Source organism: Phocoena phocoena, chromosome 4 (genome assembly GCF_963924675.1).
Source record: "Phocoena phocoena chromosome 4, mPhoPho1.1, whole genome shotgun sequence".
NCBI lineage: Eukaryota > Metazoa > Chordata > Mammalia > Artiodactyla > Phocoenidae > Phocoena > Phocoena phocoena.
The window spans coordinates 90,457,689-90,477,215 of NC_089222.1; the positions used below are offsets into that span (position 1 = coordinate 90,457,689).

The window sequence follows — 19,527 nt, forward strand, 5'->3', positions numbered from 1 at the left end:
TTATGGCTAGTTGTTGTAATAACACTCATTTCTATTTCCACGATCTTAATGTTACTAGAACCCAGATGCCGCGCTTCATGGTTAATACTGTTAGGGCCTTGTTAGGGTTAAATGAGCTCCTATATGTAAAGCACAATGCCTGGCCCTATATGTATAGCAAAGATTACATCAACACCAACAGTTGTCACTGCCGTCATGATTATTATTATAATTGTTATTACTAGTCCAGTCCATTTTTCATCTGCAAAATGAAGGACTGTTTCCACTAAAATTCTATGATTTGAATCAATGAAATGAAGCCAAGTTTCCCTAATGATATTACCCAATTCATAAATTCATGGTTCTATCATTGGGACAAAACCCTAAAGAGAATGTCTCAAATATACTGAGATAACTTTCAATATACATATCTCAAGGTCACTCAGGCAAACAATGATGGCGGGACCATATTGAGCCTATCAGATGATATCTGCAGTGAGATTTTACCCAAAGGTTTTATAGGGTGGGGAGAATGGAGGAGTGAGGGCTGTAATGCAGAATGTAATGCAGGTGTGAAGCCCTGAAGAGGGGGGGGGAAATGCTGAACCAAAGCAAGGACCAGCTGCACAGTAAAGGAAGGCTCTAGATTCCCAGCCAAGAGCATGGGTGAAAACTAAGAACAGGATCGGCTGAAAGAGAACCAGTTTGTGTGCTGGTTCAGCCAATCAGCCATCCTGGAGGAGCAGCTGGGAACATTTCCTAGGGGAAACTGTAAGCAGAAAGAGGCTGTTCTCTATGGGGTGCTGGAGGCTAAACCATGGGTCAGGAAAGAGGGGCTAAGGATTCCAGAATGGACAGAAATGTTCATCAAACATGGGAGCAGGAGAGGGCAAGAGGAAGGATGAACACCTTCTGTCCTGCTGAGCCAGATGCTTACGGTGGCAGGATGAGGGAAGGCCTGGCAGTGGAGGCTCACAAGTCTCCCCTAGGCTGAGTGGCTTAGAGCACATGGCCAGCCTTACCTTGGGCAACACCAGGTATGAAGGAAACAGGCCCCAAGGTGCAGCATCTTCAGACGCTCTTGAGTTAGCTCACCTTATATGATTGCACTACCAAGTAGTTCACACGTAGGAATCCACAACAACCCACTGCACTGAACATGTCCCATCTATTCAAGTCTACAAACACCTCTTCCAGAAAGAGAATTCAATTGTTATGAATTTTGAGGGCAATATTGGATGATATGAAGAGTCTTAGAGTAAGGCTGACTGGATCTTAAATCCTGGATCTACCCATACCCCAGTTTTGCTACTTTAACTAGTTTATCTAACCTCTCTGAAAATCAGTTTTCTCTTGTGTAAGATAAGAATAAGGCTACCTATAAGGCTGCTGTTAGAATGAGAGAGATGCATGGAGAGTGACCAGCACAGTCACTGGGACGTGGGCTACTCCCGACCTTTTCTTAAAATATATTAAGTTTCATTCTTAGTAATAAATAATAAAACAATTGTCTTCATATGCATATCAGCTCTATAATTTAACTTTCTACCTTCATTTCAAATTGATTATACTCTTAAAACAACTGTGATTTATGGCGGGGCATGAACATCACCTGGAGATCACACATTCACCTGTGGATTTCCTGTTGGACAAAAACACATGACTGATTTCCTTATTTTTTATTAGACTTCTAAAATTTCATCTCTTTAGTGGTAGCAAAAACTTAGTTTTTAAATCTTTAACCTTTATAGATATAAAGTATACCTTATATTTTCTGTACATTTTAGAGACCATGAGAAAGCTTAAATTTGAAGTTTCCATGCATTTTTTTTCTCTTTCTCTCATTTGAACCCCCCTCTACAAAATGATAACATATTAATGGAGCCAAACTCCTTCAGGAACCTGAGAAACTTTCATGTTTCCATATTTTGACCCCTGTTTAACTCTTCCCTGTAATCTACTCCATCCTAAGAACAAGATATATAAATCTATAAACATGTTGGGAGTAAAATTATTTTTGTACATAGGCTCCCAAACTCTCCTTTCCTGAGGCTCACCAGAATGGCTTTGTCTGCACCCAATTTTCCCCTCTCCTTCAACCTCAAAGGAGGATCCTGCCCTTGCCAAACTCATTTTTTAGGATTTTGTGATGCAGAATTATGAGAGAAGTTGGTGGAAGAAAAGAATGAAATGTTCTCATGGTAGGGCTGGCAGTGAAAGAATAGGGCCATGGAGATCGCTGAACACTGAGCAGCAGGGTGTACGTGGAGGAACAGATGGGAGAGGAAGGCGGTGTTGTGAAGAAACCCATAAATGTCTTGCAAGTTGTGTTCTTTCCAGAAATGAAAGACTTGCTGTTATTTTGGAATTAATTTTTGGTGGCTGGACTGTATTCATGACTATGTCATTATTCTGAGACTGAACCATGTGGGTCATAATTTTTCTAATTAGTCTTAATAAGGTTAAATTCATGTGAGACAAAGCCACAATGATAAGAGCCACTTGGAGTGATTGGTTAGATGTTAACATCACCTACGAAGAGCCACGGATAAGAAAAACAGCGTAGGTCCGTAGTTCGCAGAGCTTAGGATACATAAGAGTCACCTGAGGATCATTTTACATCTTGGACCCCATCCCAAGTAGTTTTGATGCTTTGTTGGGGTCAGAGTCTAGGAATCTGCAATATTTCATTGTCCCCACATGATTCTGACACAGAGTGTTTATGAACCCCATTCTGGCTCAAGGCCAGTAAGTGTCAGACTTCTCCAGAGTTCTGTGTGCCATGGGGGCTCCCGTAGCTCAACCACAGAAATATAATCTTAGCAGTGTTCCTTTGGGTTGGCCCAAAGAAAAGTCTCTAGACATTTTCTATTGCATGCTTCCTAGTCATTTTTGCAGAGACATCTCGCCTTCTCTGGGGCTCTTTATCTCCCCTCACCCTTCTTTGTAATCTGTAGATCAACTGAAGACAAGAATTGTTTTTTTCTGTTTTACAGAACAAGCATTTATCTAAAACCCTCTCCAACACGAACACAAGCTATTAAATTACATTCACCGGGGTTGTCTCACCAATGCAAATTTCTACAAAATCTTAATAGGACGATAATTGGAAAAAAGAGTAGTAGGGTGCGGATTGTAAGGATTAATTTGCCTGACTACATAACAGAATGCTGCAATGAAAACACGAAATGTTTTGCTTGCAGGAGCCTTTGAAAGAGGCTGCATCTGTCTAAGTAGAAATGTTTCCTCACCCATAATCAACTTTGGCTGTAGATTACCCAGGTTGCCCATTTGTAAACCACACAATGAAAATATTTATGCTTGTCTCCTGGTAGGGTTTGCCTAGAGCTTTCAGAGCCTTGATTGGAAGGTGTTAGGACCACCCACCCATGGTGCCTCATCATAAAATACCAAAAGTTCTAAAGACAACATTGCTCAATCTAGCCTGTCGCCATTCATCATGCAGGTGACACAGAAAATTGTGATTCCTGAAGCGGGACTCAATGTGAAATGAATCATTATGAAATATATGATTTTGTGGAAACGCTGGAATATCAACTTGCCAGCTCAGTCCTCCAGGGAAGATGCTTCTGTGACCTTTTGGTAAACATGCACAATAACTACCCAGGAAATGGCTGTATTGATTGGTCAGCCCTGGAGACGCACGAGTAAGAAGACCTAGGAGCAGATGTACCCGTGGTTAGATACTGTTCCACCTAGCTTATATCCTCCATACCTCTCTATCCTGTAATGATCATGTCCCACCAAATCTGGAGATGATATCTTGAAGACGATATTCATCTTAAATAAATTTCAACTCTATAATAATGTATTTCCCTTGTCTCAGCCATAGCTCTGCTAGGGATTAATAAGTGAAGCAGTAGCAAGCAATAAGAAAGGCAGATGGATAAAAGGTAAAACCACTTAATGTTTTGGATACTTGAGCCAACTTCCTTTAGGAAACCATTCTACCAGATTCCTATCTGTTAGCAGATGTCTTATCTCTTAAAAAACATATTAATTATTGATGGGCTAAAGATGCCTGTTGTAAAAATCTAATACCCAAAGGTAGTGAAATGATTTTTAAATATTTTTTTTCTTTCTTTCCACAGTGTAGAAAATTTTAAAGTGTAATACATTTTGAAGACAATGCTATAGTGATTAACACACAGGCTTCCAATATCTGAGATGTTGTTGTTGTCTTAAAAAAAAAAAAAAAAAAAGCATTAACCAGCCAAACAGGCTTGCTTCACATCCAGAACTGCTGGTGGTTTCTCAGTTACTTTTCTTAGAGACTTGGTGGAACTAGACTTAAAAGCTTAAGACTCAAATCAAACACATATCACTTTACAGACCAATAAGCCTAAAGCCCTTTATTTCCAAGGGAAAGGGGTATGTTATATCACATTCTGTTTTGTAAATAGGACTTGATATCCCAAATATTCCAAAGAGAATGCAGCAGATAGCATGTTTTCCTGGGCTGAAGATGCTGCCATGAGCAGCTAAAAGCGCATGGAGAAACAGTGGAGAGTGAGTCAGACACCTGCCTAGAGCTGGCCACCTTTCTCAAAACAGCTGAGCCTTTGGCTGAGCAAGGTTTGAAGTATATGATTCTTAAGAATGGCACAGGCTGTTTCTGTTTTCAACTGAGAATGTTTTACAGATTTAAAACAGAACGAGGGGAACCACCTAAGCTTGCACCCCTTAAACAATCTTTTCTAAGATTGAATATAACAAAAATCATTATTAAAAAAGAGGCTGGGGACACACAGTTTTTGAAGCACAAGCCTACTGTGTCCCCCTCTGCCTGGCAAAGCAATAAAGTTATTCTTTTCTACTTCACCCAAAACTCTGCCTCTGAGATTCGATTTGGCACCGGTGCACAGAGGCCAAGATTTCGGCATCACTGGTATATGTCTGCATTATTTCCTTTCAGGTACTTTGATTGAATATGAAATGAGCTAACATGTAAAAGTGATTCTCTGAGGGATACTGCTCCCTCCCCTCCCTCCCTCCTTTCCTCCCTCCCCCCCTTCTTCCTTCCTTTCTTTCTCTCTCTCTCTCTCTCTCTCTCTCTCTCTTTCTTCCTCTTTTTCTTCCTTCCACCAGGACCAGGGGAAATTTCCTCCTATACTGCACATTAGGTCCAAGATTAAACCAAATCTGCCACGGCTTCAAGTTCAAGGCTCTTTCCGCTTCACAAACCTCTTGCTGTTACAATCTCTGAAAACCATGTCTCATACAAAAATGTTTCTGAATTTTGAATCTATTGGAGTCATAATGTCATGTTGATATGCTTTTGGAGAATTTAAGAAGCAATGCTGAATTCAACTTCTTACTGAAACCGAGCAGGACCCTGTGGGGCCCTCCTGGGCACAAAAGACTTTCCAGGTCCCCCATTTCTTATTTCCAGGGTAAAGGTTTCAGCCTCCTAGACCTGCCCTGAGTTCCAAAGGGCCGATTCAAACAGCTACTAATCAAGGAAAGAGGGAATGCAGTAACAAAGGAGGAACGATCAAGAAACTGTAGTGCAGCAATTAAAACAGGATCCTGGTCCCTCCTCAAGAAAAAAAGAAAAAAGAAAAAAACAGAAAAAAAGAGGCTAATAAGGGGACTTCCCCGGGGGTCCAGTGGTTAAGACTCCGCCTTCCAATGCAGGGGGCACAGGTTCGATCTCCCCTGGGAGGCCAAGAATTTAAAAAAAAAAAGGAGGCTAATAAATTTTGATTCATACTGAAAACGATGCAATTAAAAGGAATCCTGGAGATTAGCAGTCCAAAAACTTCCACCAGTTTCTCTAAAACAGTACAGAATTTAGCTACTTGGTATGTTTCCCTTCAATTAAATATTTGTTCCTGGTCTTCTCGCGGAGTGGACGACAAAACCTGAAGATATTCAGAAGAAGACAACTACTGTAGGGTGCTCAGTGGTGAGGACTCAGCCTTCCATCATGGCATTTCAGAACCTTTTTTTGTCATAAGAAGTAGACATTTTCTCTAAAAATGTACTCACCTATTTAAAGTTACTTGTTTTTGTATACTTTATACCCATTAAAAAAAAATTAAGTGCCAGGGAAAAGTTTTATGCCAAAATCTTGTGGGTTGTATTAAATTGTACTGATGGTCCTGCTCATGAATGATGACTTTGCAAATAAAAAATAATTGGTCTTAAATATTTATTTCCCTTTCCACCTTGCTTTCCATAGGATGGATGTATTGCTGCTGTAAATCTAGTAGTACAAGGAAAAATGAAGCAAAACTTCTCCATGATGCAGATGGAAATGGTTCTATTGACAAAAGGGAACTACTGAACATCTTCGTGGTAAGTGAAGTAGTAAAGTATCCTTTTCAGGACATTATATAGTTAATTCAGTTTTCTTCCCTGTGGAGTCAGTGACAGTTCCCTATGTGGTCGGCTATTCTCGGGATATATGTTTGGAATGGCTGAAGCAATGTCAGTTTCACCATCCTGTTGGTTACTGAATGTGCAATTGTGTATCAGCATTTTCTTCTGGGTGCAGTCCACTCTGAAGCTTACAAACTTAGCAGGGTATTGAGATGAAAAATAAACAGGATGATGGGCTTCCCTGGTGGCGTAGTGGTTGAGAGTCCGCCTGTGGATGCAGGGGACGTGGGTTCGTGCCCCGGTCCGGGAGGATCCCACATGCCACGAAGCAGCTGGGCCCGTGAGCCATGGCCGCTGAGCCTGTGCGTCCGGAGCCCGTGTACCGCAAAAAAAAAAAAAAAATAATAATAATAATAAAGTAAACATGATGTCCTAAAACAACTTATCATGTTTTCTCTGCCTCGGTGCAGAAAGTCTGTGGGAGCAGCTAAAATACAAGATGGTTTATATAGCAAAAAGACATGGACAAAGAATAAAGGTACCTGAGGAACTAATCTTTCTGGGAGCTCGACTAAAGTATTTTCTAATAGATAGCTCAGGGATCTCAGAGATCCTTTCCACCTCTAAAGTTCAAGGAGTCCCTTTATAAATCTTACCGCCCCACCCTCTGCCAGTGGAATGAGGATAGTGATTACCATGGTATGAGATAAAATGGGTCCCAGAGTAAAAGAGTATTAAGTGGGACACTGTGCCTGAATAAAGATATGAAGTAAAATAAACATTATGAATGTAATACACTGAATTTGTAACACAGAATCAGATATCTTAGAAATGATCTGGTCCAAATGCTCCCCTCTATAGATGCAGCTGAGTCCCAAACATGATACATAGTATAAATCTTAGCAAAAATGCGAGGAAAAATCAATGGGTAGAGCTACAATTATGACTGAATATTTTAACAAATGGACAAAGCTGTTAAAAATTTAAAACTATTTTAGCAAATGTATAGTTAACCAATATATGGAAAGAATTCAAGAGTATGATAATACTAATATTGCTTCCACTTTAATCTCATCAGAAAGAGTACTAAGATGTATTTTGTAGTTGAACTTTGTAAGCATTAAAATTCAGAAATTCGGCATACATACTACATGTTGCAACACAAAATTGGGAATCTAAAATATTCTATAGAGAATTCCCAACCCCATGTAAATTTTCAAATATCCTCTTAAATATACTTATTTTAAAAACATTAAAAAAGTAATACAGCATACAAGTATTAGGGGGTGCCTCCAAAGCAGTACTCAGATCAGGGGTTTGTATTCTGGGATCTGTGGATCTATGGCCTTTAGGAATCCTTGGCCACCCCCTTGGAATCAAGGGCAAAATTTTGCCTGCACGTGATCCATTTTCTTCAGGGGAGGGAGAGGGTCATCATATTTTCAAAAGAACTAGGAAGAACAGAAGGATAAAAGTGATTATTTTCTAAATCTTATAGGAAAATTTACATAGGTTTTCATTAGTTAAAATGTATAGCTTAGTGAGTCAAGGAAAGAGAAATATTAAGTAGCTAGTTGAGTTTTTCCTTAAAATGTTTAGAAAGAGAACAAAATAAAAGTAGGGAAACAAATAATGAAAGCACAGAGCAGAAATTAATTTAATAATTGGATACTATTTGTCTTTGATTAAATCAATAAAGATTAAAAACAATAAGATGTAATTTTGTCAAGGGCACTGTGAGAAGAGCGCCCTTACACACAGTAGAGGGAGCATAAATGGATATAACATTCCTGGAAATTGGGTGGTCTGCATTAACAGGCTAAAATTTATCTTCATTTTTAGGGTCAACGTTACTTACTTTTGGTCAGGAAAAACAATAATTAATGTTGCCAAAGATAAACGTTCTATGATTTTACATCACAAAATCATTTAAGATAGTAAAAACAAAAAACAACCTAAAGGAGGGTAATTTTAAAATTAATGCAATGGAATATGTACTTATAAAAAAAATCAGTGGTCTACCAACATACTCTCTATATAATGGCAAGTGAAAGAAAAACAGGGTAAAGAATAATACATACTGTATAACATAAGTTCTCTCAACATATGATACCAGGATGTTAAAATGGAATTCAGCCCAGGTATCAAGAGATTCGAAGGAAGTACTAGATTATAGGCAGAATTTACAATGGAAGTAGTTACATCTTAATCTCACTTTAAGGGTATGAAACGGTCAAGATGAGGGTTTTGGAGAAGGACTGCTGGAGAGGATTTCTTGTGTGAAAGCCCCCACGTCAGTAGCATGAGGGTTTAAGGAGACCAGTGAGGTGTGGCGTGCCCTGCAGTTTGGGGAACATGATGTTCCAGTGTTTGAGTCACACGTGAGAAATCTAAAGAGCAGACCGTGGCAGCAGAGTAGCAGGATGCATTCCTGGAATCTGCTGGGACAAAGGATGCTTGGGTTTCTCCATGGATCAGCTATGGGCCACTGAGAGAAGAAGCCGGCAGAGAGCTGTCTTGGATCTTGTCCAGCTGAGCCACTTGGAGAAGTGAGGAATCCTCAGAAGAAGAAAGCTGGAGGTAGATCTGGAGAGTGGTTCTCAACCAGGAGCGACTTTCCACTCCTATTCCCCCAGGGAACACTTGGCAAAGTGTGGAGACATTTTGGTTGTCAACTGGAGAGATGGGTAGGGTGTGGTGCTACTACTATCTATTGTTTAGGGACCAGGGATGCTGCTAAACATTCTACCATGCACAGGACAATGTAGAGCAAGAAAGAATTGTCGAGTCCAAAATGTCAGTGGTGCAGATGTTGAGAAACCCAGACTTGGAGCCTGTAGAGGGAGCCTCAAGGGATCAGCTGGAATAGGTAGAAATAGAAATACCATTCTTGCATATATGCTCAACAAACATTTGTATACATGATCATCAAAAGACCTGACCAGGAGTGTTCATAACAATTTTTGTAATAACCAAGAAGTGGAAATAGCTCATGTACATCAACAGTAGAATGACTTTAAATTGTGGTATATTTTCCCAATGATATACTATAAAACAATGAGGATAAATAAACTATTGCTATGTACAACAACATGCATGAATTCCACATACTTTTAAAAAAGTGCGTGATTCATGTCTAGGGAGTTGCAGGAGAGTCTCAGTAGTGAAAAGGGGGTGGGAGGCCTCAGAGAAATAGTGGTCTTTAAACATCTGCTATCCGGAGAGCTCTGAAACTATATGATCATGACAGTACCTGCCAAGTCAGGGCTCTCCTGGTCCCCTTTTCTCTCCTCTCTCCTGCTGTTCACACTCAGAGGGGTCAGAGAAGGGCTTAGTAAGATGCAGGAGAAAGAGTAGATGTACTAAATGAGGAAGGAAAGAAGGAAACAAACCATGCCTCCTTGCCCTACCCCCATGCTTCTCCTAGAAGAAGAGGGAAAGTATGAGGCACCCTGATATCTCCCTTCAAATTATTATCCTCTTAGGCCTCATCAATCTTCCAGTCAATCCTTCACTCTCACTTATATTGCCTGGAGTTGGGTGATGGACAAATTCTAGAAATTTCATAATCTTTTCTTATGACTTATGCATGCAGTCTAGTATCACTTCAGGATGTGGGAATACTGGATGCCTAGCCAATCTTTCAAGGCTTTCGGAGCCTCTGCAAAGACACTGAGAAACCTTAAAAACTTTCATCTAATAGGCTACCTGTATCTAACCGTTACTCTTGTATTATTTGACTGTGAGATCTTAGCTTGCTAAGGCCAAGAGTGGTGCTTTGCCACTGTTAATTATGATTGATCCTTGGATTCAGGATTAGTAATGCTTGGGAAGCAGCAAGAGAGAGTTCTATTTAAGACCATGCCTCTAATTGAAATATGTTGCCAGCAGTTTTTCTAAAGATTCCTTCATGTTCAATCAGGATAGTTATGTTCAAATTCCCAGATGACTAATCCATTCTCTCTCTGTCTCTCTTTCATTTTATTAGGAATTTCTACATCAAATTTGGGTCATTTAATTTAATCACCTGGGGCAAGGGTGGGGGTGGGGGGGGGAAGGATGGTTGAATCGTCTCTCTAGGAAAGCTGGAAATGTCATTTTCCCTGCGTCCCCTGATAGCTTTTATGATGAAAAGTTGCTAGTGGAGTGTGAGAAATTCAGTGTCCTTCCAAGGCATGCGTATCTGTCTTTCCAGTTGATCACTCTGCAAAAGGGCACAAAAAAAACCAAAGGTGCCAGTGGCAGAAGCCAGAGAGGAAGGATTAGATGCTTACAGAGCATCCTTTTATATTCATCTTAAGATCAAAGATAATTAGTCTAAAATGAGAACACTGTTTTCTGGGTCCAGAATTCTTATGACAGTTACCACTTCGATGTTTTCTCCAATGGGCTCTTAGAATCTTTTGTTACTTAATATGTTGAATGGATCCCTTTGTTCTGTAGAAAAAACCTAGACTATACTCAGTTCATTTAATTTCCAAGCCTCATTACCCAGAACTGATACACAATCTTTTTATCTGTTTTTAACAACTGAAACAGGTTGGATAGCAAAACTGACATAAACAATTGCCCCAATTCTGTCACATTGGGGTAAGAAATGTCACAAAATGAGTTTGCTTCCAGAAGAGTTGAACTCTCTGATTTAGTTTCTTTGCAGGCACTACAAGCCCTCAATGGCCAGCAAACTCTGAATCTTGAAGAATTTACCAACTTGGTGTTCCATAAGATCGATACAAACGATGACAGCAAAGTAGCTACTCACCTTGGTCTCACTTTTCTTACCGAGCAGGAGTTAGTGGCAGTGTGCGAGATGCCCCATTTAGACAAAAGCATGAACCTTTCAAGCAAACCCCACTTGTAATATCACTGGGGCTTCATAATTTGACCGGTACAATGTTCTCCAGTTGATACAATTGAATTGAATAAATATTTATTGACCATATTTACACTTAATGCACAGGGATTGAGACTTTGGTATATATAAAGAAGAGTAAAGGGAGATAAAAGGAAAAAAAGTTAGAGAATAGGAGATGAAGGGCCCTCCGCTGTTTGCTCTGGGAATTTCTTTCTACTACAGGCTTCTCATCAACTTACGAATAAACTTGTTTTCCCTCCTAACTTCAATTATGCCATCTTCTATCAGATTTTTCCTTCCCTTTGGCAGTACATTTCCGGAAAGAGTTGTCAACACTTGCCTCCACTTCTGCTCTATCTTTTCTACATTTCTACTCTTTCTGCTCATTTCTTCAGCTGCGTTTTTTACCTGAAAATCTGGTCTCCTCTTTATCTCAGAGAAGGTGCGCTTCTTCAGAGGTAGGAGTGAGAAGGGAGAGTGTTTACACCAAATGGCTTTAATCTGTAAACTGGGAGATGAGCATATTTGAGATGGAGGCATCATATCTAGGGATGATCCTTGAGAAACAGAAAGCTTGGAATTGTGGAAAATATGATGTTAGTAAGATTAAAAAGGGGTGGGGCTTCCCTGGTGGCACAGTGGTTGAGAGTCCGCCTGCCGATGCAGGGGACACGGGTTCTTGCCCCGGTCCGGGAAGATCCCACATGCCGCAGAGTGGCTGGACCCGTGAGCCATGGCCTCTGAGCCTGCGCGTCCGGAGCCTGTGCTCCACAACGGGAGAGGCCACAACAGTGAGAGGCCGGCGTACTGCAAAAAACAAACAAACCAAACGAACAAGTCAGTTCATGTGAAAGCTTGCAAGGAACAGATTCAGACCACCCAGAGTTGATAAGGAGGCTAAGTAAAGCTAGAAAAGAACCAGAAAAATGGAGAGAGGAAGGCCCGGTGAGGCCACTGAAAACTTTATTTGGAATATGCATCCGAAAATGGTAATCATCAAACAGGAGAAATGCCAGAGATTTTGTCGTGTTTTGTTTTCATTTTTAATCCCAGAGGGGCTGCAAGATGGCAGGGGTTGGAGTAGAGAGGATAAACCATTCAACCCAGGGTCAAAATCGTTGCTCAAAGGATGAGTATTCTGGAAGTAGACGGAACATCATGAACGTTTAAGACTTAGCATTGTAAGTGAATTTCAAAAGGACAGGTCAAGAATGTTTGAAAATATCCGTGGATCCTGCTTGTAGTGCTGGCAGCGGGCGGGGGGGTGTTGGGGAATAGGAAAAGTGACTTCCCATAGAGAAGTATGAGGGTGGCTCAGTTTGAGGAGTCGGAAAACATGTTCCAGAAAACAGAAAATTGTGCAGGACTTTTTGTTTCCTATCTGTGCTGGTTCCTCAAGAACAAAGTATAAGGAACCAATAAAATAGGGAATGTAGTTGGAAGGGGCCTAGAAATAGAAAGAGCTAAGTTGAAAAAGGATGTGAATCTGAAAGAGAGAAGGTGTTGGGCTCAGGCAACTGAGGTTATCTGCAATTCGGGAACTAGGATCTTTGACCTGTAAGAGTATCTCAGAAGGAAGAGGATACATTATGATTTCTGGACAGTTTAGAGATCTAATCGCACAATTCATTTCCTCTGATATAAAGACTTATATTTTAAGAAAAAATATTGTAAAATGAAGATATCAAATAAACTAGTTGCACTCTGGAGTAACAATGAAACACTTTCTTGGCAAATGCATATACGGAATTAAAACTGATAGAACTTGCTTTTACATGGAAATTATTGGAGACTGTTGTATTATCTCGTCAAGGGACAGCTGGGTCATTCCATGTATCAAGAAAAAAAGATGCTAAAATTGTTCTGTTGAACACAGACAGCTCGGTGCACCAGAGGACAAGGAAGAGAAAGTAATGAAGACATAGAGGGCTGATATTTGCAGAAGTGTAAAAGGACTTTGCCAGTATTTGACAGAGGAGAATAAAGTGCTTCACTCACATGTAAAGGGAAAGTGAGCATCACAGAGAATATTTGCAGTTGTACAAGCCTAAGTGTATATACCTCAAATAAGATTTCTGTTGTTATCATTGTTATCGAAACATCAGTGTTGGGAGAAATGGGGATGTTTGATTAGGTGTACCAGAATAGTGTAGCCTATGTGCCAACTTATATCTTTTTTGATTTCTCAAAATAAAAAGCAGCAAGCACACTACTGGTATCTGGTGATCCAATGAATATTGAAACCACAGATCCCCAGCACACCCAGATACAACCAAAACAACTTCAGGAACATATATGAAAATCCCAATTTGAATGCCAATTGTCTGCAAAAGAATGACCAACATCAAATCTGTTGGAACAGAAAAATACACAATAGCTGTAGAATTCTAGACATAATTATCATGGTCATTAGCAAATCAAAGTTAGAAGATTAATCAAAAGAGAGGTATAGGGTTAATGCTAAGATAATAAAATGATGAAGAGCCATAAGCTCCATGAGGGCAAGAGCTATTCTGTTTTACGTACTTTGGTACTTCCTGTGCTCTCACACTTTCTGGCACATAATAAGTGCTCCATAAATAGTTGTAAAATGAATGAGTGTCTGATAAGATGTCATATGAAAAGGAAATGAAGAAATAAAGAAGAAACGAGCAATATGCAATGCTATCTGTAGGAAGAAAGGCCTCTAGGAGACAAGTTTGGAAATTAACATATACTTGAAAATGCATTGCAAATGTCAAAATATAAACACAGATTGTTTAGCAGAAGTTAATTACCAGTGGAAAGTAGCACTGGGGGGCCAGAGAGAGGTTAAAGGGAGATTCTTTCTTTTTATTACACTTTTCTGTAGGGTTAGTTGTTTTTTGTTTTTGTTACCATAAGCATGTATCATTGCTATAATTCAACAAGTTAGTTTTTATTTTTATTTTATGAACAAAAGCTTCCAGGAAGGAGATCTTGAAGAGAATCACAAGGACAGAAAATTGAAGCTCAACATTCAATATTATTGAAGAATGAAAACAGAAGGGTCCTCAAGACAAGTCAGGATACATGATCGAGCATGAAATTCTGCAGACTTTACTTGGAAGTATAGCAATTGGCATGCTACCATGCGCCGCTTAGGAGTCGTTCTTGACATGATTTAGGAAGATTTATAGATACTGTTCACAACCTCAAGAGCAGAAAGTGTCCAGACAACAAAGCGCCAAATAGCCCAGGGACAAAGGAGACTTAAGTGGCTCGTAATAATAAACCATGCAAGTGAAAAGAGAGGAAATGAAAGGTTATTGAGCAGATATTTGGAGTAAAAGAAAACAGGGACAGAACATAATGGAAGACCTTTTACTGAGCGACTAACCAGAAAGACCAGTGTTTTAGACTGGAACACTATGGAATCAAACTGGGAAACTGGGAACTACCAGGAAATAATACGGAATCAAGTTTCTTTATAAAAGAGAAAAAACTGCAGCGTTTAACACTCTGCTATAAAATACTGCTAAATGCCTCTAGTGCCACCTTGCTAATGAATACAGAGCTTGTCATTTAAAATCCTGCATCCTCCCTTGAGAATCTGGTTCTTCTTATCTCCCGAGACACTCCAGTCCCACCTTTGCTAATTTCCCAGCCCCAGCACAAATTTTCATGAGGTTCTTATTTGAAAGAATTGAACAACAATTCCTTGACACAGGTTGGCTTCTTTTCTAGGTTGACTTCTTTAGAGCAAGAAATGCTAATGTGAGCGTGTGCAGTAAGTTTTGACTTTTTGGAGGGAAGAGGCAATTTTTGGGTAGCGTTATAAGAACATTTAAGATATTAATGGGAAGAAATACATGATCCATAAATATCAGCAAAATAACCAGATTGCAAAAACAAGACTAAAGACAATATTCGAGCAGCTGTCCTATCACCAGTTAAACTGCTGAACTTGGTAGTGAGTAATGGAGAAGCATCCACAGCACTGAACTTCAGAGTCCCCAGGGGTAGCGAATGTGTTCACCAACACAACAAACAGCCCTGAATAACGTGGATATAAATTATGTGCATATGTATATTTCAACATATAAAAACTGTGCAATTCTGAATTATGCCTGACAAAGATTGATATGTGTTTTTAAATAGAAAAAAAAATAATGAAAACTCAGACATGATTTTAGGTCCTTCTGAGTCCCATGATCTCCAGCTCAATCATCTCTCAGCAGCTTCAGCTCTTGGCTGGTCGATCTTTTGATGGGAAGCTTCTGGATCTGCACAGGCAATCCTTTCTAGGGAGACCCAGCAACCAACCTTCTAATTTGTCTGGGCGTAAATCCACAGGCAAACTGAAGAGGATTAGGAAGCAATGTGTAAGAATATCAGAAGAAGGAAAGCAATTCGTCAGCCTAGGATTTCTGAGCACCTTCCACATTCACAACCCTGGTTGGCTGTGCTGGTGGGGCCGTGTAGTGATGGAAATGGCAGTTGTCGTCAGGGCTTGATAAATGTTCGGAGAATGAATGAATGAATGCTAAGACTTAGAAGGAAAAGAGCGAGGAAAACTTCAAAATAAGTATTTAGAAATAGTAAGCATCATAAGTTGCTATAGGTAGAGGTTGGCTTAATTTGGAAAAGAGAAATTCTTTTTTGGTAAGTGATAACGTGGAAAAAGCAAATATGCAGAGTTCATGGTATTTTGAAAAACGTGATGAAACATCAGCGAAAAATTCCATCTTTTAAGTTGTTAAAAGAGGAAATATTAAAAGTTGTCATCACAAGAAAAATACTTGTAACTATGTGAGGTGATGGATATTGACTAAACTTACTGTGGTAATCATTTTACAATATATACATATCAAATTATTATGTTGCACCCCTTAAACTAATATGTTATGTCAATTATATTGCAATAAAAAGAATCCGCAAAAAGCATTTTCTTTCTTCTCTTTTCCACATCAGTAACCTGCATTGCTTTTCAACACAGGCAACTATCTCCCAGCACCTTCCGATACAGCTTCTTTCCTTGCCAGCAGTGAGAATGGAGAAGTGTTATTATAACTAAGTGGTCAAAACAGATTTCAGCTCCCCTATCTCCACTTCCACTTCTCTGTTGGTCATGCTGAGTCCCTAGAAGTTTGAAAAATCTTTCGGGTTGTGAACTTAGCAGTGTGTTTTCCCTTTGCAAAGGATGGTTATTCTTCTGTTACTTATGATCCCCTGACTTTCCCTGGGATACATAGGGAATTCTAATCCCACCTGCTGTTACCGGGGTTTTGCACAGACTTCTTTGGCATAAGGAAAACATAAGGAACAAAGATTAGATTTCTCTGTGAAAAAAAAAAAAAAAAAAAGACGAAACCTATATTAGTATTTTGCCATGGAAACCAAAAGGAAAGTATCTTATGAGAATGTGATGATGTATGCTTTATATTTGAGCCACTATTGTGGCATTTAGATAGTTGTCTTTATCCATTAAAAAGTACAGGGAGAGTATAACACTTGCTTTCACTTCCTGCTGACTTTCTGCCTCAGGGGCATGTTCCCTAGTTAGTGACTCAGTGTACTTCGCTTGTCCTTGGTTGACCTCCCACCAAGCCACAAACCCTATTAAGTACAGTCTCCTTAAGATCAGAAAATTCATCTGTACCTTTCAACTTGAATATGCCCATAATTACAATCCAAATGATTTAAATCGAGAACCCCTCATGCCCAACCCCCAAATGTTGAAAAGTTGTCTTGTAGGATGAGGGTAGTGGGAAACAAGTCAGCAGGTGCCCATGGGTATAAGGCGATAGTTTTATAGCACTGGGCTGGTCAGCATAGACCTAAGGCTTAAGTCAAGGTGATACAATGAGAAATCAAAAAATCAGAAAAGGAGAGGAGAACTAGGGAATGAATAAACGTTTAACCTTCTGCACAGCTTTGGATGGTCCTTGAAATTATTTCCTCAGGGAGAAGAATATTGAAAACAGCCTTGCAAACAGTCATTTCCTTCTGATCTTAGAAGTCTGCAATTTTCATGCTCCTATGACTTGGTCATAGCTTCAAGATTAAAGGTCAAATAATCAATATCGTGTAGAGATGTAAATGTATATGTGAACACAGGTACATTACCTGATGTTCTCAACTCAAAATGAAAAGAGATTTTATTCGTCACCTGTATTTTCACCTAACAACCCTACCATTGAATGCTTTTCTATATAAGGACATTCAAGGAATTGAGAGTCTGGTTGAGATGAAAGGATATAAAAAGACGAATGTCGATAAAAATGCCAGTGAATATATTGTATATGCTAGTGGGTGGTATTAGACAAAGGCTCTTGCTAATTGTTCTTTTACTATTTTATGGGAGAATTGACTTTAGAAGAATTTATCAATGGCATGAAAAAAGAATAGCATCTTCTGGAGGTTGTTTCCAAGAGTTTCGACCTTTCCAATGTACTGCAAGTAATCTGTGATGGGAAACAGCCAGATAGACGTAGGAGAGAGGCTTCTTCCAAACCATCTGACAAGGCTTGTCTAGGGAAGGTGAAAATGAAGTGGCTATGGGAACGCCTTAGCCAGCTTTCATTGGATACAAAACTTTCAGTGGAGAAGAAATGTGATTTTCTGTACATACGTGCTATTGATTTCAGGTTTTTATTATCATTGGTGTCCGCTTATGAATAACCCACTTAAGTCCCACAGAGACTGTCATAAAGATCCTAGACAGAAGCAGTGTTGCTTCTGTTTATACATTAGTCCTCTCTCCGCAGATTAGAATGGGGTGATTAAACTGAAGGATTGCCTCCATAGCTATCAGTTCAAAATAGAGCTCGCATGTATGTTTTCTTGCCCACCTAAGTTGGTCTGCATCTTGAAATAGAACTGGATTATCTGGGCAGTGTCTCCACAGCTTAGCATTCTTAGACTAAACGTGCATTTGGCACATGTGTTTGCTGCCTCGTGGCTCTTGTCGCATCTGTATATTATAAGTGACTGAGTTCTGGTCTGTTGAGAAACTTTTTTTTTTTTCTGCCCTTTTTCTCCTCCCCTACTCTGAACGCTGTCTTGAATCAGTAGTAATGTCCTGCTCCGAAGGAAAAGTCTTAAACTATGTAGTAAAAGGAGAAAATTTCCAGCTGGGCAATGAGAATGTTTCCATCTGATTTGTTAAAAATCTGGGTCCAATTGTGCATGAAAATGCGATGCATCATCTGTAATTATTATGCCAGTTGGAGGTTTGATCAGAACAGCAGACAGCCAGGCTGTGCAACAATAAGCACTTGACATTTCAAACAGTCCTGACATTATAGCTCTGACATTTCATTTTTTATATCCTTTCCCAAAAATGAAATGATGAATGGGATTTCTTGATGGGTTAGAACTTTTAAAGTTTTGGGTTCTATATCACAGGCCCATTAGTACCTCTGTCAATGCCATGCTTCTTATGGAAGCACAGTGGAGATTGAAGAGGAGATGTAAGCTGTCTTTATGTTAAAAGCTTCCTAATTACACTTTCAAATTTGGGTTAAAAACACACAACTTAAACTACAAATACAGGAGTGGACTGTCCCTATCTCCTCCATAGTTACAGATGTGGATAAACTATAGATAGAGTTATAGATGAGACACACATGGCAGTAGAAATGAAGTGTAAATGGAGGTAGGAAAGTTATAGGCAAATATATTGATGAAGATACAGATGAAGATCATATAGATGGAAGTAGAAATATTCTAGGATCTTCCAGTAGGCTTTGAGGAGATTTACAAAGTACATAATGTAATGTAAAATATGTTGAAATAAAATGATCACAGATAAAGTAAGGTGAGAAAAATCATTGCAGCCATAATGCCACAAAGTCCTGCTCATTTGGCGAAGGTGGGCTACCCACTGGACTCTGAGCTCCCTAGCAGTAGAGGTGAAAAGGAAAACATCATTACAGTCTTACCCCAGCATCAGCCCCATCCTGCAGTAGTGGTTGATTTCATTTTTTTTTTCACCCACATTCCTCTGAGGCACCCAATATCCTTTCCACATAAAAATGGGTCCCAGTTCCCCCTTCCAGGCTTCTGTGTTCTAATAACCTCAACCCCTTCCCTTTGTTTTCCCAGTCTAGGATGGAAGCTGCTCCCTGCCATTTCTGTGTTACTTTAGTGTCTTCCCTGTGCTTTTCCAGTCCTCCAATGTCTTTTAAACCATTTTTTTGTATTAAATTCTCTCTGGTAAAATAATTGGTGTGTTTCCTGTTTCCCTGACGGGATCCTGACTGATCCTGGGCCCTGACCGATTGAAGGGTCAGTCCTCTTTAGGGTGGGAAACTCACCCCTTCCTTTCCCTCTATGTACTGAGTCCTTACTCTGGAATTGTGCTGAGTGGGCTTGTTTAATACTAA

At 39.6% G+C, this 19,527-nt stretch overlaps 1 protein-coding gene across 1 annotated transcript in view; it reads left to right on the forward strand.

Moving 5' to 3' along the window:
- GUCA1C (guanylate cyclase activator 1C) overlaps positions 1-17,610 on the forward strand; it is a 31,977-nt gene extending 14,367 nt beyond the window's left edge. The window contains 4 exon segments of the mRNA XM_065875871.1: positions 6,185-6,236; positions 6,239-6,300; positions 10,982-11,115; positions 17,505-17,610. Coding sequence (XP_065731943.1) covers positions 6,185-6,236; positions 6,239-6,300; positions 10,982-11,115; positions 17,505-17,610 — 354 coding nt within the window.
- The last annotated feature ends 1,917 nt before the right edge of the window (positions 17,611-19,527 follow it).